The following is a 13,695-nucleotide window of genomic DNA, read 5'->3' on the forward strand; positions in this document are numbered from 1 at the left end:
TGCAATGTTTCACTAGCTTGCTCACCTGATGCCCACCCTCAGTGCTCTCTAAATGCCAACGGATCGCTTGCTCAACACAACCTAGCATTACAATATGCCATAATTCCAGCCAATCAGAGAGGCTGCTAAATTCTGATTGGCTGCCTTGACAACCAATCACAACATTCCTTGCATTACCTCAACAGTAGAAGAGGACAAATACAGTGCATGCATAATTATTATGCAAGTTGATATTCTGATTATATTTTTTTCCAAGCACATTTTACCAATTCCAAACAACATCAATCTTAATAACTACTATTAATCTTGTATTTAATCATTTATAATTGATATATAATTACCGGTATTCATGAAGGCTGGAAGTGAAAAATGTCTTATATTCAGGTGTGCATAATTATTAAGCAGATTTTCTTTTACAGATAAAATGAGCCAAAAAAGAGATTTAACTCAGACTGAAACAGTCAAAAATTATTAAATGCCCATGAGAAATGTTCAAAACTAATACAATACTAGAAATTGCAAAGTTAATGCATAACCATTGGACAGCAAAATGCTCAGTGGGTCAGCAGGGTCAGCCAAATAGTACGCTCAAAATACTTTTTTCTTTGTGAAAGAACATTTTCTCCACAAAACTCAGATCACCCGTGTGCAAAATGCACTTTTGTGCGCTCAAAATATGATCTTTCGCGCGCAGAATTGTGGCAGAGATCTAATCTATAAACCTTCGAGTTACAAGTCCGACTCTCTAACCATTAGGCCACGACTGCCACGACTACTTATGAATCAGACTGCCTTAAGTGTTTCATTAATTGCAGAAGTTTAATACTTAGGGTTATGGACTTAGAATAAACCCCTAAGCAGCACTACTGAGGAATATCGAACATTAATTTGTAAGAACCGTGACCAAAAAAAACAAAGTATGATAGAAACATCTCAGCTCTGTAATTTGCTCATTTACAATAAACAGAAAACTGGGAGTTTCCATCAAGTAGCCACATCAGAATGTGACAAAAGGTGTGGTTGGTGTGACAGTAAAAAACCTTCGATCTTCCCATTGTGTGATCGCCCTGTCCAGATGCCTATAGTATGTTTATAATACTCATAACTCGGAACTCAGACAGATATACAGTTGCATTGTGAGACGACTTGCGTTCCCTCGTTCACGAATGACCAGAATGGCGCATAAACCTAATTACTAGCTATATAAATAACAGTGACTTGACTTGACCTGACTTGACTATTATTCAAATGAAGGGGGCAGATTTTAAACCAAGAGGTTTTGAAGAAAAGTATAAATAACTAAATAAAAGTTTTAAGTAAATCATTTATTTAAAGAAAATGATAGCTGTAATATATATAACTGTAATAAAATCTATACTAATAATATCCTCTTTTACAGACAATGAAAAGTTTAGGTGGCCAATGGCTGTTTAGTTGCAATGTGTGAATGCATGTAAATATAATATATTAATGTGGAGCTACACTCACTCTAATTTAAATAACTCAAAAATAGTTTCACCTAAAAAAAAACAAGAAATCTCATGAATCATGAGAGAGCCCTTCAAATGTTTACACTGTAAAACTGGACGCCAAGTCATATTCATGTCATTAAACAGTCTTTCCAAGTTTAAGTCAGTATCTTTTGTTTTAAACGAGGGGCTGTGCATTGAGATGAGTGCTAACTGTGATGTAAACTCCCTTTGAAGAGTGTAAGCGGAGAGAGGGGTTGTGTTGGCATGGTTACCTTGGAGGTCTTGGCGGGTGGTGAAGCTTTCGTGTGTGGGGAGCATGGGTCTCTCTTTCATGGGTACTCTCCGCGCTACGCAGATCAGACACGACTGGAAATCTACAGTCAGAGAGAGAGAGAAAAAGATCAGATCAGTGATAACAGATTATTAAAGCGTTCTGAAGGGTGCTTCTGAATGATGAGGCATCGGTTCTGTGTGTTGAGGGGGCGGTGTGGAGTGGAGCGTGGGGTGATATGATGGAATGTGACCTTTCGTTTGTGTGTCACTGTGGAGGCTGACCCTGCTGTGCTGCTCCCATGGAGACCAAGTTAGAAAAGTCATCCCTCGTCCACCCACAAAAAGATCATAAGAGAATCATAACGTCTCCAACAGTCTGACACATCAGACGCATACATGATCAGGAATAATAAACAAGAACACTGCAAGTAACCGCAATGAGTTCATTCAGTGAAGAATTTCAAAACTCAGAAGTTACAGTCAAAACTGTAACATCTGCGTTTTTTGAATGATTGATTAAAAAAATGTCTTACTATTGTGTCAACTGAGTCCTTGTTTATGAATCAGACTACAGTTCATGAATGCATTCTGCTGTTGCTAATGACATGTTCTACTTTTTGAGCTACGGGTCATGATGTTTATATCAAGTTGATGTGAACAGGCCTTTACATGCAAACACATGGCTGCTGCAGAGCCCCTTGGGTGGTCTTCACTCCAAACTGCATGAAGACCCAGCTTCAATGTCTCTGCAATAAACTCTCTCCGATACCCCTCTCCTCATACACATTCCTCCTCCAGCCGTCTTCTGTCTCCTGCGCCAGGGTGAGCTGGCTGGCTGAAAGAGCAGCTGGCACACAGCTAACACCGACGAGCCATAAAGAGAGACGCTCCATCACTCAACACACCAACAGTACCCAGAAAAAAAGGAAACATTATGTGTGTGCATGTGAGGGAGAGAGAGAGAGAGAGAGAGAGAGGAAGACCAATGCTAAACATCTCTCATTGCCTCGCACTCGCTGTTACACACACACACACTCTTAAACCCCAGCCAGGGCCAAAACCAAAGCCGTGTTGATCCAGTAGAGAAGTGGGTCTCAAATGCACCCTGAACTCTGGGTGACTCCGAGAGGTGGAAGAGGAGGAGAGAAAAGAGCAAATGAATCACAGACTGAAACATTTCTCGGGGCGGGACGCAGATGCACGCTCCACGAGTGCTGCTGTCGCCTTTTCGCCTTATTTTTCAGTAACTGGAAGACTCATTTTTCTCACGTCAGGAATGACTGTCAACACTAAATGTTGCTTCTACATTAGCAGAGCAACTGAAACTTAAAGAGACTGAATACTTACTATTGTTCTCATTTGGATCACATCTTAAGATTTGAGGTGGACAAAAAAAATACTTTTTTAATATTTCACAACACCTAATTGATATCCTAATGACAACAAACAAGATTAGCTAGATTTTTCAGATAGCAAGTCAGATCAACACACATTCAAATAATTTCTATTTGGCCACACATTCGTAATAAGGTAAGTATAAGTCCATAAAGGACCTTCAAGGTACAGTTTGGTAAACCGCAAGGAATTTTTAAATGATATTATGACTATGAAATGAGGTACACTATTTCTGCTCAGCACTCGTTGCACAAAGCAACAAGGTGACAAAGAATGCATTCAAATACTATATTATTGTATTGCACCTGATAAACCAATGTAGTATTGTATTGTCAGGCCCAAGCACAATCTCATTCCTATTTATGAAGTTTCTTTTATTTAATTTGTCTACTTTCTGTGCCATCCTATTTCTCAGAATACGGTCATCGAGTCACCAAACGTAGTGTCTCAATACAACAGTATAGCGACGCTATCAGATGGTAATACCATGGAACTCTGATATATACCATGGTACTGAATGATAACAGAATTATCATGCCACTACAAAGTTCTGCAAAGAATACTGTGATACCTTGGTAGACTACAGGTCAACAGTTTAGGCTAAGTAAGAAAGAAATTAATCATTTTATTCAGAAAATATGCATTAAATTGCAAAAAAAAAAAAAAAAAGACAGTAAATGCTCATGTTTTCTAGTCATCAAAAAATTCAGAAAAAAAAGTGTTTCTACAAAATGCAAAGCAACTGTTTTCAACATAATAAGAAATGTTTCTTAAACACCAAATTGGCATATTAGAATGATTTCTAAAGGATAGTGTGCTGAGAATTCAGCTTTGCCATAGCAGGAATAAATTACATTTTAAAAATATATTCAAATAGAAAACAGTTATTTTAAATTGTAATAATATTTCACCATATTACTGTTTTACTGTGTTTTTTATCAAATAAATGCAGCCTTGATGAGCATAAGAGACTTCTTTCAAAAACGTTGAAAAAAAATCTTACCAACCCCAAACTTTTGAATGGTAGTGTATGTTAAATTACTACTGCCCTTTATAGTAACAAGACCACAAAATGACAGCAACTAACGACAACTGTAGATAAGGACAACAATTTCCATCCACTGGAACCAAAGTCTTTTGAAAACTATAGGTTATAATCTGCTCTTTTGTGGCAAGCTTGACAAATGAACGCCCGGCTCTATGAAAGGGGAGTAGTCACTTTGCTTGGCTGAAGCCTCCTGCTCTGCTTTGAAGCATTAAATCTAGAGTTTCAGTACCGTTTATGTGGCTTAAGTGTGTTTTAAGAAACCATGGCTCACCCTCTCCCTCCTCCTTGATGGACTTTGGTTCAGACACAGCAAAACACTGCATAGTCTCATATTTCTGCTGTGCCTCGTGATCCTGCGCCTCTTCGGCCTCGCTGTGAGGGTTAACCAGCATGCGGCAGTTGAAGGTGTGGCTGTTCCTCCGAGGATTCTCGCTGGACCACGGCACTCCGTTTACTGTGGGAGGGAGGTGAAGAGACATCATTCACTGTCACTCATTTGAACTCATAACTTTTCCTTACTGAATAAAGGGGGGTTCACACTGATGGTGATTTACAGTGGCAAGGGACTGGAAGTCATTAATTTTCAATGAGAGCTGGTGATGTGAAGCAACATGAGACAAAATTTAAAGTTTATATTTAAAAAATTGCGCTAAATCAATGACTTCCAAAGGGAGTGCGCACGTGATCCGCCTGTCACTCATGTTGCTTCAGGATATTGCAGTGAACTTCAGTGATTTAACTGGTGTTAGTAGCTATGTTTCGATCTACGTTTCAAATAGAATATTTGCAAAAACAATTTGCGGAAAAAGGTAGTTTCACACTGAGCGCGATGCGAAAAAGCGAGGTGAATCGCAGACTTAAACACAGAAGATCTAGACTAGAGAGTTAACGCGCTCTGACTCATAACACTCGCGCACGTGGAAGAAAACGGACACTCCAGATCACATAATTCAATGGAGAATTTAGAAATTATATTAAGAACATGTGAGAATAAATCTGTTCTCAGATACCAAAGATAACAGGAACTCGGCATCCACTCTCTTCTTTCTTCTCTCTACCGGGATACTCTTCGGTGTTTGTTTACACTGATTTTCGAAACAGCGCCACCACTCGTGCAACAGCAGCTGCTCTGGGCACGTGATCTAAGCTCAAATCTGATTGGACAGCCCGTTTCATCGTGGAGCGACGGGGGAAAAAAATCGACACACAGGACAAAAAAAAAAAATCCTCGCTTTTTCCCTAATGCTTCACATCGCCAACTATCATTGAAAAGTAATTACTTTTTTGACATATCTAGGAATTTATTTGGGAAATGTGCTTCCATATTAGTTTACACAAATGTCTTCTTAACTGAATAAAAAATGTCATCCACCTCAAGTGAGCAATTCTGTTTGTTTTTATGCATTTTAAACATTTTCTTGGTGTTTCATGCAGTATTTTTATGAGATATTCAATTCAAATCGAAATATGTGGATGGAAAGCTAGCTAGTGTGAACACCTCTTGTAGCAATTTGGCATGTATTTGTTTTTTTTAATCATCCAAAGCCATTTACAGTAACTTTATTAAAGGAACCGACGTTATAATGTCAGCCTCAAGAAAATATACAAGAGCCAAATACTGAGTGGAACAACAAAATCACAGTCCAAACATATTTGATGTTGACAGCTATGTGAAGTAGAACTGGATTTCACTATGAATGGGACCTATAACCAATGAGTGTGTTTTCTGGATGAATATATCATTTAAACCAGTAATGACATGGTTTCTAGGCGTGAGTCCTTTCTCTCTTTCACCTATTCAAGTGACCTTCCCCTTTGCCGCCACTGAGGGAGGAGGAGATTCTGATATTCCTCTCTGTAAATCCCAGTTATTAATGCTCAATCGGATTATTAATATAATCACAGGGTGGAAATTGTAACTGCTCTAGTGATGCTACACTTGAGTGTTGAGAAATGAGTCATTCCTGAAAAGAAGAGGTGCTAGAAGCGCAAATGAAATGAAAATAGCTAAATGGGAAGGAGACAATGAATGGAAAATTCTCACCATGTGACTTGGGCAGGAGGTTTTTGATGAATTCATTATGGTCTCCTACATGCAGGATGCTGTAAACACTGGTGTTCATCAGCTCTTCCTGATTATACCGCAGGTACTGCGTCACGTTCTCTGACACAAACACGATGTTCCCCTCCATGTTCACCACAAAGAAGAACCCATCTAAGGCCTGGAGGAGAAAAACACAGGCTATTAGTACTGTGAGCACAGATGCGCAGCTAACACCAATATTATCATATGAAGAGCATAAGCAGACATAAAGTACACATCCTTGCTCCATCTAAAAGCGTAACCATTCAATAGGGAAGATGTGATAACCAGCAGAAACAAAACAAAAAGCCATCCAGAAAAGCTAGGAGTCATTGTAGACTCTCCAAACAACAGATCAAGTGAAATCAAGGGGATTACGGCATGCGTCTGAATTCATGGCCTTAAGATTGATTGAGTGGTTTTTGAGCAACAACAGGCTGAACGTAATGATCTTAATTCAGGTAAACCATAATGAAGTAATTAGCTGCAGGAAAACAAGAAGATCTCATCAGTTGCAGATAGGAGGTTATTTTCACAGGCTTGCTCTCAAAGCGATACTGTCAGGCAGGCAGACAGGGGAAGTGGAGCAACTGTTTTCCCTTATTTTAAATGCAGATTACAGGCTACGGCTTTATTAGAGTGCATACTTGTGTCGCATCTCCTGACGGGTGCACTGAAGGTGTCTTAAATAGGGATATGTTAATATATATACACACTACTGTGCAAAAGTCTTAGGCCACTAGTATTTTCACCAACAAAAAATGGTTTTAAGTCAGTTATTTCAATCTTTTGCTGTAATGTGTCAGTAGGAAATATGTGACCCTGGACCACAAAACCTTAAGTCTTAAGTCGCTGGGGTATATTTGTAGCAATAGCCAAAAATACATTGTATGGGTCAAAATTATCGGATCTCAATTTTGAAAAAAATGACACTTATGACTGGTTTTGTGGTCCAGGTCACATATCAGTTTACATTTATAAACATTTATTTTGCTATTAATTGGAATAATCAAGTGAGATTTTTGTATGCATAAGGAGTCTGACAGCAGCCAGTGCTCCACACAGAGATCTGATCTCACCATCATCCAGTCCATCTGGGATTACATGAAGAAACTGAAAAAACTGAGAGAGACTAAATCCAGAAGAACGGTGGCAACGTCTCCAAAACAATTGAAGAAACCTACTTGCAAAGATACCTGAAAAACTATACGCAAGTGTACCAAGGACAAAAGCTGTTTTAAATGTAAAGGGTGGCCATACCAAATGTTGATTTGATTTAGTTAATAGAAGTTAATTGTTAAATAAAATCTATTTATGACATTATTTTTGAAAGCATCCTCACTTTACAGTATTTTTACACAAGTGCCTAAAACTTTGCACAGTATTGTAGATTTGCAGGAAGGTTTCTTGAAGCATCTTAGAGACGTTGCCACAGTTCTTCTGGATTTAGTTCGTCTCAGTTTTTTTCTGTTTCTACATGCAATCCCAAACACATATGTCACATATTTTATTGTATTGTAACAATTATTAACAATATATACATATATATATATATACATAAATATATATATATATATGTATGTATGTGTATATATAGTTAATAATTTAATAATTGTTAATGTTAATATTAGATACAGCTCAAAAGTCTGGAGTCGGTAAGATTTTTTAATGTTTTTGAAAGAAGTCTCCTGTGCTTAAAATGCTTTTTATTTTAATAGAGTTTAAAATGTAATTTATTCCTGTGATGCAAAGCTGAATTTTCAGCAGCCATTACTCCTGTCTTCAGTGTCACACGATCCTTCATAAATCATTCTAATATGCTGATTTGCTGCTCAAAAAACAGAGTTTTTAAAAAGAAATTAATAATATTGGACACTTCCACTCAAAGTTAAATAGTGAACGTTTTGTAATTATGTAATAGATTAAAAAAAATAGTTACATAATACAAACAACTTATCAGTAAAACTGATATATCAATCTACCTCTAATCCTTAGTCTTCAGTTACATAAATTTCTAGTTATTAGGAATCTGCGGTGAAAGCGTCCATGCAATCTTTAATGTATTCATTTTGTATGAAGATTAACTTTCTTGCCTGCTTGTGTCGGGAATAAACGAGCTCTTCTGAATCTCAGCGCTTCATAGCGTGTGACAGAAATGATATTGACGAGTCTTAATTGAAAGAACACAGCCTTAAGTCAAGCATTACCTATCAAGATGGTGTCAATTAGGCCTCTGAATGCAGTCGGGCCCCTGAGGGCCTATAGCGATCGCTATAAAAGCTGCTGTTTGCTTTAGAATGTGGAGCAGCAGCTCGGAAATCATTCTTTAATCTGCGGCGGAGCATAATAAGCTCTAAATCTTTTTATCAGCAAAACAAACACAGCGCCTCTTCCTAACGCAGAGAATTATTTCACAAACACTCAGGCGTGAAAAAAAATAAAACACTCAAGAGAAGCTAAGAACAAACGCACATACTCCAGAGAGCAGATAAAGCGAGGGATGGAAAAGGAGAGAGGGAGTGAGCGAAAAAAAAAAAAAGGCCCACAAGCCCCTGTTTGTGCACTGCTCTAGATGTGGCCATCTGGTGGGCACATTCAGCAAACATCGCAGAGTAAACACGGAGGAATGCCAAATCCACCTTTATTTAGCCAAAATTATGCAACTCTGTAAAATGTGCTGATGGACGTGTATTGCAACATGAATGGAGCTGGGTGGGCCTGGCCCGGCCTCACTGTCCCGCTGTGGGAGGTTGCATAACTTCCTATACAAAGGAGAGACTGGGTCCAAACTCATTGCGAGGTGCGGACACTGAAAACAGACACACACCCGGTGGCACGGCGAGCTTGGCCACAAATCCCCACACACACTGCTCCGAAGAACACAAAGCTGCTTTAGCGGATCCTATGGCTGCTCACACTTCAGCTTCCATCGCCAAACAATGGGGTTTTTGACTGGGGCAGGGGGCCGTGCAGAACTGCGAAAGCTTTACACAAGGCCTGTCTGTGTGCACAAGTGCGTTTGAGTGTGTGTGCCTGGGAGGGGCTGTTATGGGTGTCGGGTGGAAAAGGCCAGTCGGGTGAGTCCCCCTCTCTCTGGCCTTTTGTCACAAGTGGTTTTTAATTAGGTGCATTATAGCGTGCGGGTGTGAATTGTCCCTTCCTACGGCCGTTTCAAACAGATGGGAGATCAAGCGCACAAGCACGCAGGCTATATTTGGCATCCGCTTCGTGTTGATTCGGTGACGGAGGACCTCAGAGGCTATAAATACCCCAAAGAGGAGAGGATGTGAGAGAAAGATGGCTGGATGGGTGGATTCATTCAGAGCTGGGCGTCATGCCTGCTCGACCGACCGACCGACGGAAGTTATTCGTTTGCACTGGAGAGAGTGCAAAATAAACTGTTATTTAAAGGGATAGTTCACCCAAAAATAAAAATGTATTAAAAAAAAAAACCTTTCTCATCGTCAAGCATTAGCAAACAGAACTGGAAAAATAATGACTGGACTGTGATGCCTTTGGCTGAAAGGGATAGTTCACCCAAAAATAAAAATGTATTAAAAAAAAAAACCTTTCTCATCGTCAAGCATTAGCAAACAGAACTGGAAAAATAATGACTGGACTGTGATGCCTTTGGCTGGAAAAACAGACAGTTATGCCCCAAACTCACACCACTGGTTGAGCCAACATTGCATAATATGACAAGTTTGCACACAGTGAGTGAAAAACTTCTAGCATGGCAGATCAGAGCATATCTGATGTTTAATGCAGAGTTATATAAAAAGAGATTTTTATATTTTAATGTATTTGAACTGTTTCAACATTTATTCAGTTTCAGCAGTGTTGTTAGTGTTAACCGTTAATTAGATGTACAACTAATATATATATATATATATATATATATAAAGCAGATCTGAGCAATAAATCAGAACAGAGCAGTAAATCTTGCAGTGAGAACATAGCCATAGAGACACATCATTATACTTGAGCATGTTTTTCATGCCAAAAATGACATACATCTTCTCAACTGTCAGCTCATGAGCTCTATATTCAGCAACAAGATGGAGGAATTTGGAGATATAAACATCAAATGGCAGCCAAATTCTTAACACAACTCTTTTTTTATAACGGATACAAAAAGGCATTCACTATCACTCTGTGGCCCATACATGGTTCACGCTTGGCTCTTCTTCGTGCATGTTCAGTAGAGCCTGTGTAACCTAGTAAACACAGCACAACAGACCCACCTCCAGCATCATTGGTCCAAGGGCATCTTTGTCAATAACACTTTGGCCTGTTGACGACACATCAGCCTTCTGCACTTCATCCTCATTGGCTGCAGCAGCTTTTTCTGCAGAGGGAGAGAGAGACGCAGACAAAGACAGAGAAGAAATGAGATACGAGTCCATTAAAGAACATCAACACCACTGTCCAGAATGATTTTGCTTTTTTTATGTTAAAAACCAAAGAGTAAATAAGCTGTACATCATTTTTTGTCATGCGATCCTATATTGGGAAAGGGAAGATCATATATAGCTGTCTGTGATTAAGTTGCACGAGAAAAAAATTAGATTTTTTTTAATGCTAAAAAGGATTTTGCATGTTAAAATAAATTTTCCACTTCGCAGGAAAAATTACATTTTGTGTTAAAACAACTCTAAAATATTATTCATGTTGGTGAATTGCCAGTGTATAAAATCAAGTAAATTATTTGGCTAAAGATTTGCCATGAATTATTAAATGAAGCATTTTCCCCAAAATGACTCAACCCATAATGTTGAGTTTTATGCAGGAAACACTGTTACATCGGTCTCAGAATACACTGAGAAGCGCAAAAGCAATAAAATGGGGGGAAATCTTCCCAGAATGTCTTTAAACCCATTTCCTGCTGGTTTTTGGACATCTTTACAAATATGTGAATGATGTGCAGTAAAATTACTCTTTGGAATTCAACAGTACATTATCAAAGGTTTTTTCCCTCTCATTTATGTTCATATTTTTATTTGAAATACATTGCACATACATTGCTCAAATTGTTTCTCCAATGATTCAACTAACCCCTTGCTCACCCTTTTTTGAAAGGTCATATTTCTATTGCCTTTAGTTATAGACGCTTTCTTCTAATTTGAGTTGATAGCAGACATCCTGGAATATAATTAGGCACATTCATTTGACCTCATTCTCCTTTCTCCTTGAATAAAGGACAAGTTAAGCAAAAATAGGCACTGCTTACCCTCTCTCCCCTTCTAAGTGAATACGGTTAATTTGGTCAGAAACTCAGTCCTCGGTTGGAAACATCAACATTTCCATAAAAGAACCTAAAATCCAACATTAGATCCTGCAGAGTTTAAGTGTTTAATTTTCAAATTACATTAAAGACACTTCATGTGGTCCTGCTAGCTTGAGCATATTAGCATTTCTTGAAAGGGCAGTTCTCTCCCTCTCTGCTCTCTAAAGCGTTTAATTTCATACTGCACTCATGCACCTTTTTAAACCCCTTTCTCACTCTTTCATACTGCCAAGCACTTGTTGAGACATGTTGTTATGGCATACATCCGGACCTTAGCAACGCGTGAGACAGAAGCTGTCAGGCTAAATGGGTGCATGTGAAGCCTCACATAACAGCCATGCAGCCAACAGCCCGGACATGAATGGAACGGTCAACACACACATGCGCTCACACACCAACTCCAAACAAACCATTATATAAAGAATGGAGAACATCACCGTCTCCAACAAAGTGACATGATTTGTAAACAACATCGCCTGCAAAACAAAAGCACTCATAATGGAGCTAAATCTAGAAGGAAAACTGGTCAATCTCTGAAAGAACACGTCCGGGTCATATTTCATCACAAATAATAATAATAATAATAATAATAATTTATAGTGATCGACCGATATTGATATTTTATAACCGATACGATACCAATTATTTGCGGATTATCTTACATGACTCTGAGAGTTTGTCTCTATTTCTTTGAGCCAAGCTGCATAAACTGCATATCAGGCATTTATGTAATACATCTCATTTGTGCATTAATGGCTGTTATGTTAAATAGTTTACTAACTAAAATAAATCAAGTACCCGTGCACGCCGTTGTTGTTGTCTTGTTTCCCCTCAGATGCGCTGCAATGGTGATCCTGCGCGCAATTCTCAAAACATCCACAAGATGGCGGCGTTTATCGGTGAATCCCATATTACAAAACCGATATCCGATTATTGTAAAATGCTTAAATATCGGGAAAAATATCGGTAAATCGATATATCGGTCAATCTCTAATAATTTATGCAATATTATTATTTTACCATTTTTAGGGTAAAATATTTTTTGCAATGTTTTAATTACTAAATTATGCTAAAAATGAAAGTAAACCATTTTCATGACAAGTAAGCACACATTCTTTTTGTATTGTTATTGTAAAAAAACAACAACATTTGTTTCATTGTCATTAAAACATTTTTTCATTGTTATTTTAATTATTAAATTAAGTCACTATGTAAAGAAAAAATCTTAAATATTGTAATTATTATATTAATTTGCTCTTTTTGGGGTGATATATGATCCAGAGATGTAAATAATGTGGGGAAAGTGGCTAAACTCTAAATTACACTATTTATGAAGGATGTGAGATGTAATAAAGCATTTTCTGAAGTGCTACTTTAAAAAATTTTTTTTAATTAAACCTATAACTATTAAAAAAACGTTTATAGTAATTGAAATAAAGATAAAATAAAATATAAATAATAGATGACAAACATAAAAATACATTTTGCCTTTGCAACTAAGTAAGATAAAAATAAGTTTAAGTACTAAAATTACTAAAACAAACTGAAATAAAATTGAAGTCAAATAGAAACATCAAGGCCTGGTTTCATAGACAGGGCTTAGCCTAAACCAGGATTAGGCCATAGTTCAATTAGGACATTTAAGTAATTTTTTATAAACGTGCCTTAGAAAAAAACATTACTAGAGTGCTTTTTGAGACAAAACAAAGGCACTGATATATTTTAAGATCAGTCAGTGCAAGTTTCTTTCATTTGAAACAGCTCAGACTTGCATTTTAGTCTAGGACTAGGCTTAAGCCTTGTCTGTGAAACCGGGGGCAAAAAAAATAAAGATGACAAAACCACAAATAAATGAAACTTCAACCAAAATTAAACTGAAATAAGTGAATATAAAAATAAAAGCAAATTCACAACAATGTATTAGCATATAAACAATACTAAAATAACACTAACAATTTCTGCCATCAGTAACATCCTTAATCCCACAATTAGGCCTGTCACGATAACAACTTCTTGTTGTGCGATATATTGCCCCAGAAATAATTGTGATAAGCGATATTATTGTCATTTTAAAGACCATTTTATGTCACTGAATATATAATCATAATGTAACAGCATAATAATGCAAGAAGGCCTA

General features: G+C 37.6%; 1 protein-coding gene across 2 annotated transcripts in view; it reads right to left on the reverse strand.

The window, feature by feature from the left end:
- The window catches only part of LOC107740102 (nuclear receptor coactivator 2-like), a 120,537-nt gene that overhangs the window by 37,001 nt on the left and 69,841 nt on the right, over positions 1-13,695 (reverse strand). For both annotated transcript variants that reach the window (XM_016552411.1, XM_016552402.1), the window contains exons 4-7: positions 10,516-10,619; positions 6,233-6,410; positions 4,460-4,642; positions 1,745-1,846 (exon numbers count right to left, since the gene is read on the reverse strand). In XM_016552411.1, the coding sequence (XP_016407897.1) occupies positions 1,745-1,846; positions 4,460-4,642; positions 6,233-6,410; positions 10,516-10,619 (567 nt within the window). The remainder of the gene's footprint in view (positions 1-1,744; positions 1,847-4,459; positions 4,643-6,232; positions 6,411-10,515; positions 10,620-13,695) is intronic.

Source organism: Sinocyclocheilus rhinocerous, unplaced genomic scaffold (genome assembly GCF_001515625.1).
Source record: "Sinocyclocheilus rhinocerous isolate Xijiao unplaced genomic scaffold, SAMN03320098_v1.1 scaffold641, whole genome shotgun sequence".
Lineage (NCBI taxonomy): Eukaryota > Metazoa > Chordata > Actinopteri > Cypriniformes > Cyprinidae > Sinocyclocheilus > Sinocyclocheilus rhinocerous.